This window comes from Apium graveolens, chromosome 6 (genome assembly GCF_009905375.1).
Source record: "Apium graveolens cultivar Ventura chromosome 6, ASM990537v1, whole genome shotgun sequence".
In the NCBI taxonomy this organism is placed as follows: domain Eukaryota; kingdom Viridiplantae; phylum Streptophyta; class Magnoliopsida; order Apiales; family Apiaceae; genus Apium; species Apium graveolens.
The window spans coordinates 63,237,283-63,261,378 of record NC_133652.1 but is presented as its reverse complement, the minus strand read 5'-3'; the positions used below and the strand labels follow the sequence as shown (position 1 = coordinate 63,261,378).

At 38.3% G+C, this 24,096-nt stretch overlaps 4 protein-coding genes across 4 annotated transcripts; 3 read left to right on the top strand and 1 right to left on the bottom strand.

Annotated features, from left to right (window-relative positions):
• Window positions 1–1,088: 1,088 nt before the first annotated feature.
• On the bottom strand, window positions 1,089–3,089 carry LOC141667962 (protein ECERIFERUM 26-like). The gene is made up of 2 exons (XM_074474615.1): window positions 2,572–3,089; window positions 1,089–2,202 (listed from the first exon to the last, which is right to left on the bottom strand). Exons 1-2 carry the CDS (start codon window positions 2,980–2,982, stop codon window positions 1,282–1,284), a joined length of 1,332 nt encoding a protein of 443 aa, XP_074330716.1. The 5' UTR covers window positions 2,983–3,089; the 3' UTR covers window positions 1,089–1,281.
• A 2,355-nt stretch (window positions 3,090–5,444) lies between these two features.
• Window positions 5,445–14,206, top strand: LOC141664018 (putative homogentisate phytyltransferase 1, chloroplastic). Its single transcript, XM_074469876.1, has 12 exons — window positions 5,445–5,640; window positions 7,253–7,551; window positions 7,644–7,727; window positions 7,841–7,915; window positions 8,079–8,162; window positions 8,455–8,544; window positions 9,432–9,533; window positions 9,626–9,721; window positions 10,956–11,027; window positions 11,641–11,736; window positions 11,838–11,942; window positions 13,829–14,206. The coding sequence occupies exons 1-12, from the start codon at window positions 5,577–5,579 to the stop codon at window positions 13,868–13,870; spliced, it is 1,209 nt and encodes a 402-aa protein (XP_074325977.1). The 5' UTR covers window positions 5,445–5,576; the 3' UTR covers window positions 13,871–14,206.
• Window positions 14,207–14,956: 750 nt separating this feature from the next.
• On the top strand, window positions 14,957–15,976 carry LOC141665184 (uncharacterized). The gene has a single exon (XM_074471163.1). The coding sequence runs from the start codon at window positions 14,957–14,959 to the stop codon at window positions 15,974–15,976; it is 1,020 nt and encodes a 339-aa protein (XP_074327264.1).
• A 7,508-nt stretch (window positions 15,977–23,484) lies between these two features.
• Window positions 23,485–24,066, top strand: LOC141665182 (uncharacterized). Its single transcript, XM_074471162.1, has 2 exons — window positions 23,485–23,640; window positions 23,827–24,066. The coding sequence occupies exons 1-2, from the start codon at window positions 23,485–23,487 to the stop codon at window positions 24,064–24,066; spliced, it is 396 nt and encodes a 131-aa protein (XP_074327263.1).
• The last annotated feature ends 30 nt before the right edge of the window (window positions 24,067–24,096 follow it).

Below are 24,096 nucleotides of genomic sequence, written 5' to 3'. Positions count from 1 at the left end.
CACTCTACATCACATTTTCGTGATGTCATTTATGCGGCTTATGAGCTACACGGTGCAAATATGATTTGAATTTTTTTAACAAATCGCATGTGGGGGTTTGATTCACGATTTGAGAAAAAAAATAGCACTGCTCACATCACAATCACCCCTGCCAATAAATAAGAGCTCCAATAGAGGCACCATTTGGTGCCAAACATATATGACTCATCTTAAATAATAATAATTTATTTATTTCTTCATTTATATCACATTTAGCACCTTTCAAGTCCAATAGTTGACATCTTATGTGAGGTGTATAGATGGTGGCCAAATAAATAATATAAAAAAGTCATATGTAATATAATGAGTCTGAATAATTTATACTTTTAATGCAAATATTGAGATTTTTTCGTCTAAAGTAATCGTCAAGAGTATGCCAAAAGTTGATAATATCTGATGAGGCCCTTATAACTCCTATGAAAAGGTACCCACCAATAATGTCATTTCACATAAAATTTGACATCTCGGTTTGAGTTACTCTAATATTTGGAGTTTTGATATATCCAATTTTTGTGTTAATTAAATTTGACTTGTGACCTAAAAGCATTAGCAATCGAAATCTGTGTAAAAAATGAAAAATATGAAGGTAATCTTTTTTTCAAGCAGAAAGAATTGTACTTATCCAAATTCCGAATCATGTGAACTATTTATCGAGATTCTTTATCATTCATATAAATTTCGATTTACAATTTAAAAGTATGGTTATAAATTTCGAATATCCAAAATAATCAGTTGACTTATCAATGATTTAAGGAATCAGTCAAATATTTTTTACTTATCAGTTATTTTTTAAAAAACTATCAATTTTTATAACAGAATTTAAATAAAGGTAATTATAGGTTATAATTGAAATGTGAAATTTACTTCTTTAGTTGAATATGTAAATATTAATAATAATTTTTATGAAATAAACTTATACACTTTAAATAAATAATTCAAAAAAATGGATATGGGCAATTTTTGACTTAGAGCTATTTTTCGAACTTAATGTTATTTTTTAACTTATTACACAAACAAACATTTTTTTTTCATTTAAAATAAACACATACTTTTAGTGACCTTAATCACCTTAATCAAAGCCAAATGGCACCTAAATCCTTTGTATAACTTTACATCTCATGTTGCTTTTAAAAAAAATAAACTTATTACATGGTCCTTTCCTACATAAAAATTAGTTTTTTTAGAAGGGTAAGATAACATTTTGTGCAACTCACAAGTATTTTCTAAACATATTTTTCTAAGCTAGAACCCATACAAAATAGTTGGACAAAACTTCATCAAAAGAGCTTCTTGGCACAACTTAACAGCTTCATCTCCAGGAAGCGTCACCATGACCACTCTGTTAAGAGAAGCCTCACTAGATTCTGGTGATGGAAGAATTATTAAATGCCCTTCTCCGAGCGCAGGCTCGACGTAATACGAAGCTCTGATCGGTTTATTTTGTTCATCATCATCAAACACTAAGTTATAAGCTTCCACATTCTCTAAGTTAACACAAACAAAATCATGACCACTCATCATTGGAGGAGATTGATGATTGTTAAGTTCCAGCCATTCCACTAAGTCCATAATGCCCTCATTATCCATCTTCTTCGCCACATTTTTTATAGCTAAACCTGCTTCTAATACCAATGATTCATCATGGTCCGGAGGACTAATTGCGCAATCAACTCTGTTATATATCATGCAGTTTCCGAAAAAGGCTTTGTCCAATCCTAACACTTTCCTCATGTCTAAACATATTGACATGTTTATTAACCCGCGTTTTGATCCTTTAACTTTGCTAATAGCTACCCAAAACAGAGCGGCTAGAGCCTCGAATGGTGCCAGGGTCTCTTTATGGATGGTCATGCAAGCTGTGACCATTTGATGTGAGAATTCTAAGGTCACGGTATTACTTGTAACATGTTGGGGTGCAGTTGCAGGTAACAATGGAATTAGATTTTTGTAGGAGTTGATTAAGTCGTAGTAGGGGCGATGATTTTGTTTGGTATTGGCTGGTCGTCGTGGGGTTAAGGGGTGGAAGTGTGGGGGAGATGTCATTGTTACACCTAAAGTAGTCTCTGCCCAGGCTTTAAGAAACATGGTGGCGCAAATCGGATCAACTAAGAGGTGGCTGCAACTCAATCCAATAGCTATTCCCCCTTGTTTAAATTCAGTGATCTGCAACAAAGTTACAGATTAGTTACGTACATACGTACTCGTAGTTCAGTAAATCACCAAATAGCTCTTGCACTAGTGGTACTGTACTCGACCCTCTCACATGAGCGGAATCAAGGGGGCTAACCTAGGCTGAAACCCTACTTAAACTGGAAATTTTAGCAAGAAATTTATGGTTAAACTCAAAAAATTAGCTATAATTTAATTTAGCCCCGACTATTTTGTGATCCCGGTTCCGCCACAATCTGAGGAGGGACCATTGTTACAACCAAATTTGTATTTTGATAACCAAAATATATTCAACTTAGTGATTTAAAATAATTAAATTAAATAACTTAAATGGATTGATCATTTACATAAAAATGTTGTTACCTGGATGTAAAAAGTAGACCAAAAGCATGGTTTGTGGAACATATCCTCCCAATGAAGAAGCTGAAGTTGTTTATCTCTATTTACATTATTCCTTAGCCAATCCTCTACATTGCCTTCTGCCTTGGCTTCCACAATTCTAACTCCAGCATCATTGCAATTGATCATCCAATCCCCTTCTGGCGTCTTTTTTAATCGTCCGGTGATTATTGGAAAACTGGAAAGCACTTCAGCTAGTGACTCTGTTAGCTTGCTCCTAGTTTCTTTCTTCACTGAATTTTTGTAATATAACACGATTCGAACGTTGTGTTTTTCCATTATACGGTCAAGAACAGAGAGTTGGCAGGTCTTTCCTGATTGAACAGGCTCGCTGCTGACCACGGTTTGTTTGCGGATGGAAGAAACTTGAGCCATGACTATAAGCCTTAATCGAGATTAGAGGCTTAAAAATGGAACCATGAATAAGTTTGATGATATGAATGAGAAGGTTGTTAATTAGTGCATGGATTAGTTGTGTTTTAGATGGAGCAGCCTTTTTTTGAGATTTGAAAAGAGTGTGTGTTTCATGACTAGTAAAACTCGCAGTGTTGCGGGGGAAGTGTCTTTAACATGACCTGCAACTTAAAAGTCCTAGCTCAAACTAATACCGAATTAACATAGGACTGACTTTAAGAGAGTTTCCTGGGCTTCTTCTTGTAGTAATTCTATTAATGGGCTTCTTATAGAAGTATATTCTAACTGGGCTTTGAACATTCAACCTTAGTTTTTAAGTGTACTTTTGAACCCAATAAAAGCATTAAGGGTTTGTTTGGTAAACATATCCAATTTTACCGTTTTTTTGAAGGACAAGCTGCTTTGCATATCATCGTAGCAAAAATTTATTTAGTAAAAAAAAAGACGGATAATTTGTCCAAGTTTGTTGAGTTAGTCCAGAGAGAGCTAATTACAGCAACTTCAACATTATCTTAATAAGTCCTTATAAATATTATAAAATATTAATTCTTAGTAATTTAAAACATGATTTTGATTTTGAACTCCAACAATGATTCTTATTTTCATTTTTTATTATTATAATAATAATAAATTTGAATGAGATATGAAAGGAAAAGAGATAAAAGAACTAAAAAGAAGAGAGGATAATCAATTTTTTATTCATAAAATGAAATAAAGAATGATTTGTGGTTTATTAAAGATAAGACATGAGAGAGGTGTCCTAATGATATAAAAGGAACAATTAAGACACTATTAGAGTGCATTTTTGTCGTATTTCTTATATTTGAAATTAATAGTATGTTTAAGGGAGTTGTTGAATTTTCTCCTACATTATTCAAGTCCCTTCTAAGTTGAGAACCAATAGCATCTCTAATCATATTATTTTAAAAAAAAAAATTGGGCACAAAACTATTTACAAAATTTTGCATGTGTTAGACTTTAATAAGATTTTTTTTCATGGGAAATGATCTAATTTTCTCATGGGAGATGATCTAATTTCGGTTATTTAAGTCCCTTTTAAGTGAAATAATAATCATAAATAATTCTAGTTTTTCTCGTTAGTTACCAACACCAAACCCACCTTGCATTCAACAAGAAATTGATCAAAATATTATTTTGGGATAAAAAATGATCCAAAATATCATTTTGAGAAATTATAGGCCAAAATATTAATTCACCATCTTGTGGCGCTTTGTTTTGTTTTGTTTTAAAACCTTGAACGTTACTTGAAGTAAAGTTTATGGTGTTTTTTAAGTTTTGAGATTCTTATGTTGCGAGGTCGGAAACACTATTTAATTTTATATTTTTAATATTTATTTTTAAAATTTAAGAGTATACCCTAGTTTAATAAATTTTTAATTTTTTAGTATTCAATAATTCTCTCTTAGATTTTAGTAATATTAGAAAATTAAATAAAAGACATATCTTATTTAACAAAATTTTAATATTTTAGGATTTACCATTCCCCTTTTGGATTTTAGAAATATTAAAAAATTAAATTAATAAAATATACACCGATTTAGGGTTTAGGCACCGTTAACCCTAATTTAATCTATGGTTTATGTCCGTTGACCCAAAAATATAAACTTTAAATTAAATAATTTTAAAATTTAAGGGTGTAATCTAATTTAACAATTTTTAATAATTTAGGATTCATCAATCCCTTTTTGGGATTTAGAAACAATTGAAAATATTTTTTACTATTTTAGTATTTAATAATTTTTTTATTTTGGTTTAAAAATATTTTTAATATGTGTAAAAAGTTAGATAAAATAGTGTTTTAGAGTTAAAACGTTATATAAAATTATATTTTGAGGACCCTAAAATAAGAAAATAATTTTTTTTTAAAAGAAGGCCAAACGCGCCCCTGTGTAACGCTATGCATTTAAAAAAATGAAAAAGAAAAAAAATGAGTTAGTACAAAACGTGAGACAATCTAGAGTTTTGCCAAAAAGCTATTTGGGTTGGCTTGGTGAAAATGTAACATTTTGGCTCATAATTTTAGGACTAATTTTTACGTTAGAGTGACTAAGGTTCGTCACTTTGACATTTGACAAACATTCAATAAATACAGAAGGCAGTAATATAACGCTGCAACAAAATGTGCTGGTACTAATTCAATTTTTTTAATTTTTAAAAAAGATATTGATACAATAATGAACACAATCTTAATCTTTCAAACAACATTACAAATGTTCACTTTTCAAGTAATTATTGAAAGATGTAAATATAAAATCTAAAAAAATTATGAAGATATTAGAAAAAGAGAAAAAGGTAGATATACTGATAAAAGAAAAGGAAAAAAAGGGGAAAAGAGTGACAAAAATGGGAATGGTTGCCACCTGTAAGGCTCGGTGCCAAGTGCCACAAAAGCAAAGTCCCAAAGTAGTACTATGAAGTCACTCTTGTAAGGCGTGCGTATAGATTGTGTGCGTGTATACAGAATGTCTCAAATATAAAAAATTAGTTGAAGGGAAAACACAAGGAATCGCGGAAGAAAGAAGAGAGTAGCAGCAATGATTCAAGCCCATAATAATAATTCACTCGTCTTCTGCCGTCTCCAAAACCCTCCACACCAAGGTCATTTCTCTTCATTTCTCTTCTTTTCTTTCTTTATAATACACTTGATCATCAATGTGAATTTTCAATTGATTATTGTGTTATTATTAATATTCGTGTTAATTTTTTATCTCTATCACCTCTCTTTGTTAGTATAAATGTGCAGACTAGTTTATGCTACAAACTCCTAAACAGGTCCTACTCTGTCATTTCCATCGCTTTTGTTTATGCGAGAATCGAGTTTGGAGTCGGAAAAAATGGACTCAAGTTTTTAATATATGTCTTGAGCATTTCACATTTTGAATTGGGAATTAAGTATTTACTAATTATTAATAATTAATTGTTGAGTCTTTCTAGTGTGTGCCCCCCTAAGCACGAACTTCCCTCACTTTGTCTCATTTTAATTGTTGGAGTTTTTTTTGCATACATGGGAGGTCCATCATTATTTATGACTAGAAAACCAATAAAAAATTGACAACTAATCATCTAATGTGTGCTAATGGACACACACCGGAAATACCATTTAGTAATCCGTCTGTTTACATGCTTTGATGTATTCATGCCATTATTTTCAAGCTCATTAATAATTACAATGCATGATTTTTTTTGTCTTAATTGGCAAATTTGTATAAATGCATTAATTTATGCGTCTGGCAGAAGTTTGTTTTTAATAGATCTAGCAACGATATAAAAATAGTGCATAATGCAAGTGTTTTTACCTTTCAAAGAGTGTAGCGGATAATAAAGAAGTTAAGCAAAATATAATAGAAGCATAAAAGTTTTGAAACAAAGCCAAAGTAGCCATGAATAAGAGTAATTCATATTTGGACATGAACTACATATGTACCGGAAGTTCAAAGGGTGATCAGTAGCACACCCTGGCCCAAGGGCGCTTCATCATTGGGTACATCCAAACTGCCAAGCGTCCCCTAATATATTTTAACTTTTACGCCTATTATGTTATGGTCATTAATGTATATATTTGTTTTTTGCATTTTTTGTATTTCATTTGTACTATTTTTTTTATTAAATATGTAGAGTGGACACCAGACGGAAAAGTAGACAAATTATTTTAAAAATCTGGGGGCCGTGAAGTAATTAGCTATGCCGAGTGTTAAATATGTGCTTTATGGCCATAATTCATCTATAGAAGTCCACTGATAAGATTAATGTGAGGATCTGTAAATGGTGTGGTTAAATCATTAAAATACCTAATTTTTACGTGGGAGAGAGACCTGTACAATGTACTTCATGCATATTACTATTATTCACAATCTATTATTTTATCTATTTTGGTTGAAGTAACAAATTCAATGTAGCATAGTAGTTATCTATGTGGTAAGGAAGTCAAATTTATATTTGCCCAACTGCACCCCTAGCCAAAATTTAAGATTAGGCTTGTCAGCATGGTTCGCAGTTCATATGATGAAGCCATATGTTAACATTTCTGAATTAAGGTTCTAGTTGGATTAAAGGTGTACATGTGACATTGTCCCACACAGTAGAGTATATGTAAATGTAAAAGAGCTTGTTTCACACTGCAAGGTTAATTGTGCTAGAATTTTGTGTATATATATTGAGACCATGCATCCATGCACACACGTCTAACTTGTTTTTTTTCTTATTCCGACAGGCCTTATCACCTTGCTTCAACGGCCACAGAGACACTTAAATTTTTCAAACAGAAGTACTACAAAGAAACTTTCTGGGCATTCTTGCGTAAGCATATTAACTGCAACACTTAGTCTTAGCAGCAGGGATAGAGGACCAACCAGAGGGAAAAGATTCCTTGGACAGACGTCTTGTGGTACACTAGAACATGGGTTCGTAATTGAACCAGAAGATGATCAATTGACGTTAATACAGGGTAATATATGGAGAAAAATTGATGCATTTTACCGGTTTTCTCGCCCACACACTGTCATTGGAACTGTAAGTGACAGTTAGTTTATATCAGTTGAGAAAGACAGTAATTCAGTGCCTTTCCAGAGTAAACTGAATGATTTATATAACCTTGCAAACAGATTATTGGCATAACTTCAGTTTCTTTGCTGCCTGTGACCTCACTGGGAGATTTGTCACCGTCATTTTTTGTTGGATACTTAAAGGTAGCAGATATTATCCTTTTGTGAGTTGCAATTTTACAAAGTTAGATATTGGGTACTGTGTGAGGCTAAAAGTTAATATGATTTACTAATCATGGCTTGTGTTGAAATTGTAGGCACTGATCCCATCAATTTTTATGAACATTTATGTGGTAGGATTAAATCAACTGTTCGATGTTGAGATAGACAAGGTACTATACTAAGTATTGTTGTTTCTGGTTTTGGTGAAGCTCAGTTTTATTTTACTTGTAGCAGTGTTATATATATTCTCTTTTTTAGGAGAATTCTTTTAAGAAACATGTGTTTCATATTCTTCATTGTATATATACTTGCTTCCCTGCACATGTTCCTTAGGTTAATAAGCCCAATCTTCCGCTGGCTTCTGGAGAGTATTCCATGGGATTAGGAAAAGCAATTGTGTCAGCATTTGGGCTCATGGTTAGTACTTCCTTCATTGTCTTTAACTTTATATTTATGTTATAATTTGGGATCAGGTATGTCGAAAAAAATAAAAGGAGATCATCTAATGATTTTATAACTTTGTAAATTATATTCAGAATATTTCAAGTTAGCTTCACTCCGTTAACAATAATTTAGTTATATTGCTGCCTGAAGCAATTGTCAAATAGTGTAGAAGAGTGTTTTTGTAAACTGACGTAACTCAGCAATATTCGCTTCTGAAAATTCTACTTTGTGTGTGCATGATGCAATCTTTGTCACGGTTCTGCAGAGCTTTGCTATGGGAATCGTGTTTCAGTCTCCACCAGTGTTTTTTGCTCTACTTATATGCTTTCTATTTGGGAGTGCATATTCAGTTGAGGTATGTTTTATGTCAGCAGTTACTGGACTCATAGTATGCATATTAGCCATACATTATATATGATCTGAATTAATATTGTTAGGCATAATAAGAATATACTACCTGGACATGTGAAAGTTTTCAGTCTTTTTGGTTGTGCTAAGCAAAGATAAAGCTACATGAAAACTGGTGTTCTATAATTGAGCACATACATAGCATCATGGACGTATCTACCTCTTGCCGTCTTGTAATCTCCCACCGTGTTTATTAAGAATAACTTGGACTCGAGCGTTAATTTCTGTGTATGAATTTGGCAGAATAAATGTGCCTCTCAGGATGTATTACCAGCTGTATAAAGTACTACCTCATCTTCCTAACGGAACAACGTTAGAGCCTTTAATGACACTTGCAGGATGAAAACATTTATGACTTGAATTAATTATTATTGTGTTATATCCATGGTAATTTTTGGGTCGTTTGCTATATTAAAGGTGTAAAGAGTATAACGAATTCATGAGCAGTGTGAATGACATCAAGATGCTGGGTTATTAATATTTTTACAACTTAACTTCGTAGTAGTCCAAGTAATATAAAATGTTCAAAGCATTATGCCGAAGAATTTGAATGAAGTTCCAAATAATCTGTAAAATATAGCAGTGCTAATTTGATAAATCAGAGCATCAAGTAAATAACATTGAATTTAAAATCACTTAAGTGTCATAACAAATTAATTGGATGGTCAGCTTCCAAATTTATAAAGTAACTTATTGCTTGAACACTAAATCCATGTTCTTCTAATTTTCCCATGAGCAGACTTATGATGTTAATAACTTTGAATCTAGTATAGAACTATTAAAGAAGATTGAGGTCATCTTTAAATACTCTTGTACCTGATATATTTCATGCAGCTACCTCTACTCAGATGGAAAAGAAATGCTTTCCTTGCTGCAATTTCTATCCTCATGGTCAGGGCAATCACAGTTAACCTTGCCTTCTTCTACCATATTCAGGTAAAAAATTATTATGCAAGCATGTAATAACTAATAAGTAACTGCTACTATATCTGTATACATTCTAATAAACTGTAATACTACATCTGCAGAAATACGTGCTTGGCAGACCAATGGTGTTCCCAAGGTCCTTGTGTTTTGCTACCATCTGTATAAGCATGTTCACCACTGTTATTGCGTTATTTAAGGTATCATTGATGTATATTTTTTTTTGGTGTTGGTTATCTAAATTGTCTTTATAAGAATCAAGTTTATCTAGAAAACAGCATCGTTACTGCTTACTCATTCTTCACTATTTAGATGTTGACAACTTTGTTTTTATTATAATGCATAAGTGAATGTAAGTGTTTTAACAACAGAAGCATTCCGTCTTAAATATTAACTTAACAAATTATATAAAAAAACAGAACTTATCACTTCTTTTATATTTAAGTGTTTGATACCTATATACTTATATTACTACACAACTAGATTAGTTGATATACCCTGACAAAATTATAGCTTCAGTCGGAAACAAAATTCCTGTCAACATGTTAGCTGCATAGCAGGCAAAAGCATTTGTCCTCTATCTGTTTTGTCAGGAACAAAATGCATTCTCCTTATTGCTTTTATTTACCCCAAAATATGTTTTTAGTAGCACTAGACGGTATATTTTTGGTAATGCTTAAAATGCAGAAGCATAACTTACAAAATTTTAATCATGTGATACTGGCAGACCTCAAGTTTTCCCTTAAATTTATGAGGATCATACTGGCCAATTTTGAGTTGCCTCTAGACCTTTTTGTTGTGAAACAAACCTGGCCTTGACATCTCCACTTAGACCACTCCCCATAGCCTAATCACAAAACTGAATCCAACTTATTAAAGTCAGTTCTGCTAGTTGATGCAAAGATGAGGTAAATATATTGAGTTTAGATTGTAAATTCTATATGATAAACTAACCCAATACAACAGTTTGGTGTTGTATGAAGTGAAATAGGATATGTGTATGCTAATAGTGGAAATAATAGTAGATTATAATTCAGATAACAAGTTTAAAAAAGTACCTAGGAATAGATAAGAAGGAAATTACGAGTTTCTGTTATCACTGCTGTTGATAGATCTTGGCAATCAGGTGAAGTGGTAATGACATGTTATTAGTATACTTAATAGCAGATTTAAACCAGATATACAACTTAATTCAAGGAAAATGTTTGATCGTGGAAAGAATATTACATTAATCAATGTGTTGGTAGCATGGTTGTAAAAATCACGAATCAGACATCAACGGTTGAGGTACCGATTAAAGATTAATCGGATGATTATTATATATATATATATATATATTTTAGACAATAATATTTACTTATTAGAAAACATACTATTCTTATACCCTTATTTTAGTTTGGTTAACAATGTATAAGTTAATCTTAATAAATGCAGGACATACCCGATGTAGATGGAGATAGAGACTTTGGCATTCAGTCATTCAGTGTCAGCCTTGGCCAAAAGAGGGTTAGTAATTTTTGATTCATTTACTTAATCTTATGTTAATGACCTATAATTTAAGACTGTAAATGTTATATAGAATATTTTTGCAATTAATTCAAGATGCAAAAGATACATTCGAAGAATCAAGAAAGAAGAATATGAGGGAATTTCATGGCAGTAATGGGTTCAAAAGAATAATTCAGACCTGAAGTTTGATGTTTGTTTGTTATAAATTGAACTGAGGAAGTACAAGAAAATGAAGTGAGGGAAAACTATTGCGCCGGCTGTGAAAAAATGGTACAGGAAAAAATATATATATTGGATTGAATAAGTTGGAGAAAGCATATTACTATATAAATTATTTTCATTTATTGGATTCAACAACTTTTGTTGGTGTTATACAACAGCAACCGTAAGGGTTATCCTTTATCTGCCCTTGCAATATAAAGATTTTTGCATGATATAATATGAGTCCAGGCTGCAGTTTTGAATACTGAGGGAATAACAAAAAGAACAATGGGAAGATAGGCGGCACTAGAGAATCGGAAGACAAATAAGAAAAATCAGTAAAAGAGTAGTTAATAAATATTACAATCATATGTGTAACATATTTTAACTTTTTGATCTATTTGTGAAGGTCTTTTGGCTTTGTATTGGCATTCTCCTAATTGCATATGCATCTGCGTTGGTGATTGGCGCTTCATCCTCATTCCTGTTAAGCAAGCTTGTAACCGTATGTTATATCCTAAATGATTTATTAATATCTAGTTCTACATTCTAGTTTTTTTAATTGTTTATAGTTAATTTTCCTTTTTATTGGTATTTTCTATGCAGATGATAGGACACTGTACACTTGCTTCAATTCTTTGGCACCGAGCAAATGCGGTTAATCTCGAAGATAATGCATCAGTGACTTCATTTTACATGTCCATATGGAAGGTGCGTAAAGTTGCTTATTTCATCATAAGGATATTCATAAAAGATATTATCCTTCTGTTAAAAGTTGTTGGAAAGAACATTTAGCTGATGATTGTCTGTAGTAAGGTGCTTCTAATCCAAAAATATCAGAGTAAGAACTAACAAGCTACTACCCTAGAAAATGAATCTCGGAGACTTTGAACCTCTTGCTTTTATACATGTTACTAGTTTGTGAAGAATATAAGGTAAAAAGGGGAGAGGTTAAGAAGAATTCGAGAGTCTTATAAATTTAACTGCAAATAAATTAAAATGAACATACGAAACACACCCAATTTAGGTGTCTTCTCTGCACTCTGTAATCCTCCACAAGATCATGAGACTTTTTCACTAAAAAATACAAATTGCTAGGAGATCACTCAATAGGATGCTCACACTGACCCACAATCCCACATGCAAACCATGAGGCTCCCTCTCTTCCATAATTCTCTCTTAATCTAAAAATGGTTACAACAGAATATGGTAAGCCTAATTAAGTGGGTATAGAAACAATTAACTTCCCAACACAATAAATTAAGTCATGTCATAACATATCTCCACCTCGTCTAAATTCCATTTAATACCCTGAAGAAGTCCAACATTATTCCCAACAGATCTTCGAATTGTGCTAGAAGAAAGAAACCAGAGGTGTGGGATGAAATAATCATTCAAGTCTTTAAGTCTTCGAACTCTACCTTACCATGGAATGAAAGTAAACAACTTTCAAGTCCTTGGACAAATAACTAGTACAAACAACTTCTACAGCTTTTACAGACAGTAATAAAGAGTCGTCCCAAACCGCCATTGATAGCTCTATCCCAACTCCATCCCAAAGCCGATTTTGTAGTTATATAGGGATTTTCAAGTTCTATTTTATGTTAAAACTCATAGTTCCATAAAAGATAAAGTATGAGTGTTTGGCTCACCACTATGCAACTAGTAGGTTACATACTTAATTCTGGTAAATTTAAATCAATTAATAATATAATCACCTTGTAACTTGAAAAAACCAAGGCCCAAGGTAACCAAGTTCCTCCCATGTTTTGTTGCAAGTTCAAATATATTGGAACTAGGAGTCCCTTTTGTCAAATTAAAAATTAACCAACCAAACATTGTAACTTATGTGTGTTCCATGAAACTTGCAGTTATACAGCTGGGTTACAGTGAAACAAACACATCCTAAACAATTGAAACTGACTCACCAAGTTTGTCGAAATACAATCAAATCTAGTGAAAACTGCATCTACTATACCAAAGTAAAAACATCTTAGTAAACACCATCATTAAGGTATACAGTACTTCAGATGATTCTCCAAAAGTGAGAGACATTACAGGACACAGGCAAACCAATAATATCAGTGTTCAGCATGAGAGCAGTGAATAATTCATTTTATTTCTTTTGTAAAGTAATTATTTCTGCCAAGTGTGTAAGAAACCAAAATCTGTCACTGTGATACAACTGCAAGCCTAATAAATTATACTGGCTGATGTTTGGAACATTACCTCTGGTGTACCACCAGGGATGTAGTTTCCTGGCATCCATGACTTATTTATCTCAGCACTGGGAATGTCGTTCATGCAGGAGGCAAAGATTCCAGAGATTAATGAGTTATTGTTTTACACTATATGTCTATATAACATGATAAACTAGTTGGGATTTTCTATACAACCTATGTACAACATTGTACATGGATAGTGGATCAAATAAAGCATAAACATTCTCCACCCACACTCCTAACATATTTCTCGGCTAATTCAATACTTCAGAATATTATAAAATTTCAATCACAAAATTTTGCTACATAAGTTTAGCGCTCTGGTCTATCTATGTTTTCTTTAACATCTGTGAGCAACTTTCAACTCTCGTGCAGCTCTTTTATGCCGAGTATCTACTGATTCCTTTCGTGCGCTAAGAAGAAACTGGATATTGATATGTACTTCCATCTTGATTATGTATAATTGCGGTACATTTCATCTGGCAAGTGGCATGAAATGTGCCTTTCTAGCGGACTTGTAGTAAAAATTTGGTTTGCTGTAATCAGAGGTAGATTTCACCTTCGGATAGCAGTCGATAACATTTTGTTACCTTAATTTGACAAGTTGAGAGTGAGCAACTTGTGCTTGTCGCACTCTTCATTTGTTCTTCTGTTTATCCAACTAGATAAAAACCATCTGATGACTGATAAACCAGGATGAAGTCTGTAAAAAGGAGAAAATGAAAGCATATATTCGGATATTCGGAATCTAGTATCACCATAAAACTGTACTTCATTTAGTCTTAATATCTTATTTAGTATGACCTGTATTTTCGATATCTGTTCTCGTTGCTTTTGTTGAGCTAACAAGTTTTTCTAACAAAGTAGTTGTGTAAACATGAGCTGCGCTGAAATGGGTTTACTTTATGTTGAATCTCATTTAAATTTTTGATTCAACTACTCCCCATGTTTGGTAGTTTTGTTTTGATTTTTGTATGGTTAAATTGTTTAGGTTTTTGAGAGATAATCACGAAAATGTCCCATTTTCAGAGTTGACGACTCTTATCTACCCACTTAATACTGAATGTGGTACTGGTATGGAGTAACTCGTAACTGATTTTTTTTTTTTCAAAAAAAAAAAGTGATGCGTCATTTGGTGCGTGAAATTTTATATTATCGTAAATTTAATTTTGAATATAATTACAATTTTAATCAAAAAAATATCTCGTTGCATCTCCATAAAATTTGTATTTTTGACAACGTGCAAAAATATGTAAAATGTCCAAGAGACTAAGGATAAGTAAGAGGTCAAAATGTGAACTCTCTGATTCGGTCAATTTCAAAAAGACATCCACTTGTATGTATTATTACACTTAGATTAAAAACGTTGGACCATTGTTTATTCTCCCAGCTGTTCTTTCACTACAAACACCTTTTGTATATATTGTCTCCACATCCTCCTCTCCCCTAAAAAAAAGAATCTTCCTTTATTTTCCTCCCACAAAAAATTTCCTATTCCAAACCATGCCATCACAACTCCATCCCATCGCCGCCACAACCACGGCCATCATCGTCCACCGCACGGCGGCAAAGCCACTTCCACCACCGCCGGAAAACACAACTAGTCCTAAACTCACCACCACTCTTTACCAAACTCCAATAGGCCTTTTTGCTCTTACATGGTCCAAAAATGTTTTAACTCATTCCTTACACATTCACTTCACCTCCCACGACGTCGTTTCGGACCAAACTTTCCATTCCTTTAACCTACACCTCAAACCTTTCCTTTTCTGGAAAAAACACGGTTCCAGAAAACTAGCCGTTAAAAACACTCGCATATTTTGGGATTTTTCGAATGCCAAGTTCGGGTCACGACCCGAACCCCAGTCCGGATTCTACATAGCCATCCTTTCACACGGAGAAACGATTCTTCTAATCGGCGACTTGTCCAAACAAGCTTACTCCAAAACGAAGACCAGTAATGCGTGTCCACCATCAAACCCTCTTTTAAAAAGAGAACACGTCTTTGGCACAAACAAAGTATACGCAACAAAAGCAACATTCGGTAACAAAACACGCAACATCTTAATAGATTGCAGATTACTCGGAGACAAAACGAGCTTAGTCTTAACAATAGACAACAAACGAGTGCTCCGTGTAAAACATCTGAAATGGAAGTTTCGCGGGAACGAAAGAATCGAGGTTGATGGCATTCAAGTACAAATTTCATGGGATGTTCATGACTGGCTATTTGATCATCAAAATGAGAAAGAAGGGCACGCATTGTTCATGTTCAAATTTGAGAAACTTGGGGTTCACGAAGACGATGATTTGGGGTTATGGACACAACAACAATCGTGTGGGATTAAATATGAGGCCAAGAAATTGAAAAAAGGCGTGTTGACGAGTTCAAGAAGTAGCTGTTCATCTTCTTCGTTGTCTTCAGCTTCTTCTAATTCTGTTATGGAGTGGGAGAGTATTGAAGAGAATGAGCTCAAGGTCCCTTCTGGCTTTTCTCTGTTACTCTATGCTTGGAAGAATTAGAGTTATTGAATTATTCTTTGGTATTTTTTTTTTATTGTTGTTAACTTTTTGTTTCACGGAAAAGATTATTTAATTACAAGGTAAGTGTGATTGGCTCATTTCAGTATAAATTAGCAGTTATAAAAAGGTCAAGTTGTGATTAATTTCCTTGTGTGTTTGTATAGTTGTATATTTTGTTCCATTTGTTGTTTGCCCGCTTCGATTTAAACAAAGATTTGGTATTTTGTTAATTGGGAAAATGTTGGGGGAAGGTCTATTTTAGGAAATTCCTATCAGGTTAGAGTATTTTTTGATATAATAAAATGGGAGATGTTCCGGAGGAGTAATTTATTGTTAACAGTATACCATGATTCACTATGTTAAATGATAGGGTTCATTTGTATTTTATCGCAAATAAAATTATATACACATATCATGGCGTAATAGTGCGATATGATATATTATAACTCTCGATCATTCTAGATCGGAATGTTGTTAAATTGAGAAATTTTTTATATATTTAATTAAATGAGATTATGAACCGGTAAGTTAAACGTAGAAAAGAAATGTAGAAGAAGAGTAGGCAAGCAAAAAAACAAAGAAAATGTAGGCGTTCAAAAAAAAGGGAAGAAAGTTTGAATAATAAAATGAGCGTGTTTAGATAAAGTCATGAGCGTAGAAAAGTAGATAAAGAAAATAAGGCAAGTAGTAGAAAAGACGCCAGCCAAGTTTCACATGCATGTGCGTGCTGTTGTTTGGTCGGTCTGGAGACTCAGGACTCAGCAACTTTTTATTATCCCCAATCATAATCAAACCCAACTCATGCCAGTCTCCCTTTGTTGCCATCCCATTATCATCTACCTTGTGCAACTTACATCCCCAACTCATCTTCTCATCCCACCGCCTCCCCCCCCCTAACGGCTATCGCCCAACTTAAGAATGGTCTGATTTCACTCCATTTTTGTTAAAATCATTTTTCAAAATTACAGGATGTTGTTAATGTCATAAATCGGGTTAAATTTCGAGTCTTTTTTTAAAACCGGATCAAATCCCGATTCTGAGTCCGAAAATAAGTCAAAATTTATTATCCTTAATGCAGCCAACTTGGATAACGACTAGCACACCATAATCACATGCCCCAAAAAATCATGATTTGTTGGTGTGCATAGTAGTAGTATTTTGTCTGTTATGCCCGCTTTCGTTCATGGGCCCTAAACAGGTTCCCTTAGATGCATTGAATGGCTGGACTATCGTATGTGGGCTAGAATCGTGGACCATTGTGACTTGGGCTCATGACATGCGAGCTGGGCTCGTGACAGGTGAGTTGGGCTCGTGATGTGTGAGCATGGCTCACGTGACCACATACGCGAGCTGGGCTCACACATGCAAGGTGGGCTCCCATTTGTCATCTATGCTCTCATATGCGAGCTGGGCTCGGTTATGCCCACACGAGGTGGGCTCAAGTACTTTCAAGCGGGCCGGGCTCAGATGCCCACATGCGGGCCGGGCTCAGATGCCCACACGCGGGCCGGGCTCATGAGCCCATATCAATATGAAATCAAAGGTAACATTGTATTTATTAATTGAAAAGGAAGGCGGTGCGAGCCGAGGGGACCAGGCCGGCTCGCGTCGTAGGAATTTGTGTGCAATATGGAAAGTAACTCATAGATGATTGAGTTGCTCGTAGATTTCGGGGCCGACACGGGTTGTTCCCACAATCACGTGAAGGATTGCGGAGATGCCGCGAGATTGTAGGAAGCGTGTGGAGCCGGTTGAGATTTACGTGACTAATTGGCTGAAGGCCTGGCTTTATCGTGGGCTTGGGCTGCACGGGTTGGAAAACCCTAACCTTAGCCTACGTGACTTGTCCCCCAAGAACTACGTGAGGCTTGATCCCTATAAATAGGGTACGTAGGCACTTGTATGAGACATGAGTCGACACTTGACAGAGAATAACAAACCTTATTCTTTCTTAAGGAGTCAACATACAAGCTCAGCCATCACCAAACAACCTTCCTCCGCCCTCAAACATCGTCCTTGATCTTTGTTCCGCCCATTAACCTCCACAACACTGTTATACGAAATTCTCCCTATAACAATTGGCGCTAGAAGGAGGGGGTTCATTCATCTTAGGGAGAAAGATGACCAAAGAAAGCAAGCAAGCGGCGACACCAGGAAGCGGAGGCAAGAAGAAGGACCCTAATGAGGTCGAACACACGCCCCCAGAGAATCAGGCGCCACCTCCACCAACTGCAACCGTGGACGTGCAGGCTGTGATGACATATCTCGAAGGGCTGGCCGATCAGATGAATCAGATCAACGCCCGAATGTCAAAGGTAGAAAGAAGCTCGGTCCGGAATGCCAAGCGTAAGGCGCGCCGCCTCAAGGTCTCACAGCGTAGCTGGAAGGGCAAAGGCCCTCAGAAGAAGCTGATCCACGATTTCGATGACGTGGCAACCGAGACCAAGCAGGAGAAAGAAACATCGCGTGAAAAGGAAGATATACCCCGAGGCCATGATGAGCGGGGCAGCCAGATCTCTACGAGATCGGGGCAGAAACCAGCTTCATCTGAGGCAAGGTCGACTAGCGTGCTAGACCGAGTGGGTAAAAAACTAAGCGAGCATGACCTCAGGCTCAAATTGGAGAATTGTAAGTAGGAGAGAGAAGAGAAAGAGCCCGTGGATCAGAGAGGCTCGAAAAGAGAACGGGCAGCGACCCCTCCGGAAAAATGTCAACACACCTCACCCAGGAGGGAGGAGCGACGTAGACGGAGAGACAATCGTGAAGAGGAGTCGCAGGCGCGAGCCGGAGGAGGGGGACGCCGTGAACGACCTCAGGGCTCACACCATTCGAGTAACGCGGGTGGTGATAGAGAAGGAGAAGTTGTTAGGGTGAGAGACCTAAGAAGGATCTTAGATGAGATGGAGCGAGAGAAGAGAGGGCCCCCTGCCTCGGCTGCCCCCTCTCCGTTTACGGCTGTTATCCGATCATCCCCCCTACCTCGGGTGTTTAGGCACAACCCCGACCTTCTATTAAACGGCGAAGCCGACCCGGCGGAGTACCTTATACAATTTAACACTGAGATGGAAGTCTATCAGGTACCGGAGATGACCCGCTGCAGACTCTTCGCGGCATCACTCAGAGGTAGTGCCCAACAATGGTTCTCCAAGTTGGGACCGGCTAGCATAAGAACGTGGAGGCAATTGGAGGACTTGTTCGTCAGACAATTTCAGTCCACCCTCCACTATTCGCCTCATGTGGCCACGTTAGCCAACATCAAGGAAAGGGAGGGGGAACCCTTGGCAGAATACTTTCATCGGTTCAACGCCGAGGTCCCCAAGGTGAGAGGAGCCAGTGAGGAGACCATCAAAATTTTCTTGATAGCATGGCTGAAAGAAGGATCAAAATTTTGGAAGAGCCTCCAAGCGAGTGAGCCGAGGACCTTGGCCGAGTTCTATGAGCAAGCCGAACCCTTCAAGAGGGTAGAGAAATCGATGAGAGAGCTGAAAATCAACGAGAGCTATCGAGACAAGAGGGACCGATCCTCAAGTCCTGACGAGAGGAGGAAGACATATCGGCGCAGTTCGAGCCCAAAAAAGTCTGCCCGGGGCAAAGAGACTGCCAAAGATTCGGGAAGGCCTTATACAAGCAAATGACAGACACATACCCCTCTGGTATCCTCTATCGACCACATATATGCTACATATGCTGGGAAAGGGGTATTCAAGAAGGCAACCCCTCTCACAGACTACAATAAAGAGACACTTCGAAGTATTGTGCATACCATGAGGCCACCGGACACGATACAGCTGATTGTAGACAACTAAAGGATGAGATCGAGACTTTGATTAGACAAGGGAAGCTTACGGAGTGGGTTGTCAAGGAGGTTCGAAAGCACAGGACTGATTATCATACCGTCCCTCCTCCACCCCCAGAAGACAAAGAAAGGGTCCCTCGGGCTGGTAGCATTCATATTATTCTAGGCGGGTCTCACATTGGCGGAGACAGCCGGAAGGCAATGGACAGATATGCCCGGGAAGCAAAGGACAAACCCCTCACCAACGTCAACCATCTAAGCCAAAGGCCCCCGGAGCTCTTTGAGAGGGAGGCCGATGATATCGTGTCTAAGGAGAACGATGCAAAATGGGTGCATTACCCTCATATCGATGCCCTAGTCATAAAAATGAAGATTGGGACGGTGAATGTTCACCGAGCAATGGTGGACACCGGGAGCTCGGCTGATGTTCTGACTTATGATGCCTACAAAAAACTGGAATTGTTGGATAGAGAATTAACCTCGATAGGTGGGCACCTGTACGGGTTCACGGGAAACTCGATCGGAGTGAAAGGGACAATTCGGCTCCCGATGACCATAGGAGATGAGCCTCATGTGGCCACCCAGATCGCTATGTTTACAGTTGTAGACCAGCCTTGTGCCTACAATGTTATAGTGGGCAGACCCCTTATGAGGGCGATGAGGATGGTGACCTCGATCCATCATATGACGATAAAATTCCCAACCCCCACGGGGGTAGGCATCTTGAAGAGCTGTCAATACGAATCAAGGGTTTGCTACAACCAGGCACTCAAAGCGGCCGAGTCAAGAAATGCCTCAAGGGAGATAGCTGAAGCAGGTGAGTGCGACGTCCCCATGGAAGAGGCAGAGGGCAGGAAAATGATACGTCCCGAGCGCCACGAGACTTGTAATTTGATTTCAATTGAGGAATTGCCCGAGAACTACTTCGAGCACATGGGAATTCAGGTGGAACCACTCCCAGGGGCCTTACTAATGGAAGCCTCTCAGCCCATCATGTTGATACAAGAGGGTATTGTGGAGGAAGCAAGTGATGAAGAAGAGAGCCCAGAACAAATCACTGCAAGACTTAGGAGAGGGAAGTGGGAACGCAAAGAAACAACAATCACTATGGACCTGCCCAACGGAATTACTCGCACTGTAACTGCAGCCTCTGAACGCTTGATAAATCCGGCCCGAGCTCACCAGCCCGAGCTCAAGGATACGGAAGGTTTGACAATCACGGAAATGGGAAAATCTAGCGGGGCTCGAGCAGATTTAGACCCGAGAATGCCCCCAATGGTCCAAAGGGCTGGGGCCATAGAGGACACAATCCCAATCTTGGTAGACCCAAATGATCCCTCCAAGGTACTCAGAATAGGCTCTAACCTAAGTCCTGACTTGAGAGACGATCTAGCCCGCTTCCTAAGGGAGAATTTGGATGTCTTTGCATGGTCACACTCTGATATGATAGGGATTGACCCAAATGTCATGTGCTACCGGCTCAACTTGGACCCGAAAAAGAAGGGGGTTAGGCAGAAGAGACGGCCGATTAGTGGAGAGAGGGCAGAGGCCCTCAGAGAAGAAGTGGATAGATTAATGGAGGCAGGACTTGTGAGAGAAGCCTTCTACCCCACATGGCTGGCCAACCCCGTGCTTGTCAAGAAGCCCAATGGCAAGTGGAGGACATGTGTAGACTTCACCGACCTGAACAAAGCTTGCCCGAAGGACAACTTTCCTCTACCCCGAATCGACCAGCTGGTTGATTCCACGGCTGGGCACGCATTGCTTAGCTTTATGGATACTTATTCGGGATATAACCAAATCCCCATGTATGGGCCAGATCAGGAGCACACCTCCTTTATTACTGATCGGGGCCTTTACTGTTATATCGGGATGCCCTTCGGGCTCCTTAATGCGGGGGCAACCTATCAGAGGCTGGTGAATAAGATGTTCAAACATTAGTTGGGGAAGACTATTGAGACCTATGTAGATGACATGCTGGTGAAGTCGAAAGAAGCGAGGGATCATGTCCGCCACCTGGCAGAAATATTCCAGATCCTAAGGGAGTACAGAATGAAGCTCAACCCCCAGAAATGTGTGTTTGAGGTCGAATCGGGGAAGTTTTTGGGATTTATTGTCAACCATAGAGGCATTGAGGCCAACCCATCCAAGATACAAGCCCTACTCGAGATGAGATCCCCTCGACGGGTGAAGGATGTTCAAAGCTTAACGGGACGAGTGGCTGCCTTGAACCGCTTCATCTCAAAATCCTCCGATAAATGCCAAGAGTTCTTCAAAGCAATTAAAGGAGTGGGGAGGAATTTTACGTGGACCGAAGAATGTGAGGAAGCCTTTCAGAACATAAAGAAGCATCTCAGCAGCCCTCCAATGTTGTCCAACCCAAAGGCAGGAGAAACTTTGACCCTATACTTGGTTGTCTCCGACTTTGCAATAAGTGCGGTATTAGTCTGAGAGGAGGATGGTGTCCAGCTCCCGGTATATTATGTGAGTAAAAGGCTAGCCGATGCCGAGACTCGATACACAAGCCTCGAAAAGCTAGCATATGCTCTGATCCTGGCCTCCTGAAAACTCAGGCCCTATTTTCAGGCACACAAGATAGAAGTGCGAACCTCCTACCCCCTCAGACAAGTGATGCATAAACCAGAGTCTTCTGATCGAATGTTGAAGTGGACGGTTGAGCTCGGCCAATTCGAAGTGGATTATAAGCCAAGGACCGCAATCAAAGGTCAAGCCCTGGCCGATTTTGTGCTGGAATTTCCTCCATATCAGGAAGTGGAGCCGGGAGCCCTTGTGGTCATACCTAGCACAGAGGAAGTTGGACTGGAGAGCCAAAATAGTGCCCCATGGTGGAGCCTATTTGTGGATGGAGCCTCTAACGGTGATGGAGCAGGAGCTGAAATTGAGCTAATCAGCCTAGAGGCGCACAAGATCAGACGTGCGACCCACCTGGCCTTTCATGCAACCAACAATGATGCCGAGTATGAGGCCCTGATCAACGGTCTCAAGCTAGCTTTGAAAATAAAGGTGGAGAATTTGAATGTGTTTAGTGACTCCATGATTGTGGTCTATCAAATAAACGGGGGTATCAAGCTAAGGGGCCGAGAACAGAGCTTTACCTGAAGTGCGCACAGAGGATAATCGCGAGGTTCAACGAGGTGAGGCTGGAACTAATCCCGCGTGGGCAGAATGAAGGCGCTGATGAGCTAGCTAAGCTCGGCTCACGCCGCGAGAGCACTTTGCTAGGGACCGTCCCCCTTGATATACAGAGGCAACCTAGTGTGCCCAAGCACGAGGTGGGCAGCCTCAGTAATGAGCTCGACCCCACGTGGATGACACCTATTCTAGCATACATAAAAGAAGGTTCACTTCCGGATGAAAAGAATGAGGCAAGGAGGATAAAATATAAAGTAGCCCGCTATGTGATATACGACGGGATTCTATACAGAAGAGGGTTCAGTGTGCCTCTCCTCAAATGCATAGATGGAGATGAATGCAACTACATCCTAAGGGAAGTACACGAGGGCATTTGTGGCAATCACTCGGGGGTAGCTCTCTAGCTCAAAAAATCCTCCGTCAAGGCTACTACTGGCCAACGCTGAAAAAAGATACCTTTGAATTCTCCCGAGCTTGTGATAAGTGTCAGCGATATGCCAATTATTACAACAGCCCCGTGGCCTCTCTCACATCCCTCATGAGCCCCTGGCCCTTCTCCATGTGGGGAATTGATCTGATTGGGGAACTCCCGAAGGCCAGGGGAGGTGTCAAGTATGCGGTGGTTGCGGTAGACTACTTCACTAAGTGGGTAGAGGCTGAGCCCCTAGCCACCATCACGGCAAAAAAACTCAGGGAGTTTGTACACAAGGCTATTGTGTGTCGTTATGGCATCCCTTACAAGATGATATCTGACAATGGGAAACAATTTGATAGCAAGGAAATGCGAGAGTTTTGTGAGCAGCTGGGGATTCAGAAGAGCTTTAGCGCAGTCTGCCACCCCCAGAGTAACGGGCAGACGGAGGCTGTTAATAAAATCATTAAGCATACCTTGAAGGCAAAGCTTGAAGAGAAGAAAGGAGCATGGCCAGAGGAGCTCGCCCAGGTCCTGTGGTCTTACAACACTACACCCCGAACCACAACTGGAGAGACCCCTTTCTCTCTGGTGTATGGGTGTGAAGCTATGGTGCCCGTTAAAGTGGGAGCAGGATCTTTTCGAAGGGACAACTATGACTCGGAGGCAAATGAGGTCAATCATCGGCTCTATTTGGACATGATCGAAGAAACTCGAGAAGATGCTTAGATCAGGGTAGCAGCATATCAGCAGAGGACA

What these genes read in the sequence shown, in the direction of transcription:
- LOC141665182 (XM_074471162.1), top strand. Translation starts at nt 23,485, where the DNA reads ATGTGGGGAATTGATCTGATTGGGGAACTCCCGAAGGCCAGGGGAGGT. An exon ending in AGTTTGTACACAAGGCTATT is followed by an intron (nt 23,641 to 23,826) that starts GTGTGTCGTTAT and finishes TTGAAGGCAAAG; the next exon opens with CTTGAAGAGAAGAAAGGAGC.
- LOC141664018 (XM_074469876.1), top strand. Translation starts at nt 5,577, where the DNA reads ATGATTCAAGCCCATAATAATAATTCACTCGTCTTCTGCCGTCTCCAA. An exon ending in TGTCAGCATTTGGGCTCATG is followed by an intron (nt 8,163 to 8,454) that starts GTTAGTACTTCC and finishes ACGGTTCTGCAG; the next exon opens with AGCTTTGCTATGGGAATCGT. An exon ending in TTTACATGTCCATATGGAAG is followed by an intron (nt 11,943 to 13,828) that starts GTGCGTAAAGTT and finishes ACTCTCGTGCAG; the next exon opens with CTCTTTTATGCCGAGTATCT.
- LOC141667962 (XM_074474615.1), bottom strand. Translation starts at nt 2,982, where the DNA reads ATGGCTCAAGTTTCTTCCATCCGCAAACAAACCGTGGTCAGCAGCGAG. An exon ending in GGTCTACTTTTTACATCCAG is followed by an intron (nt 2,203 to 2,571) that starts GTAACAACATTT and finishes ACTTTGTTGCAG; the next exon opens with ATCACTGAATTTAAACAAGG.
- LOC141665184 (XM_074471163.1), top strand. Translation starts at nt 14,957, where the DNA reads ATGCCATCACAACTCCATCCCATCGCCGCCACAACCACGGCCATCATC.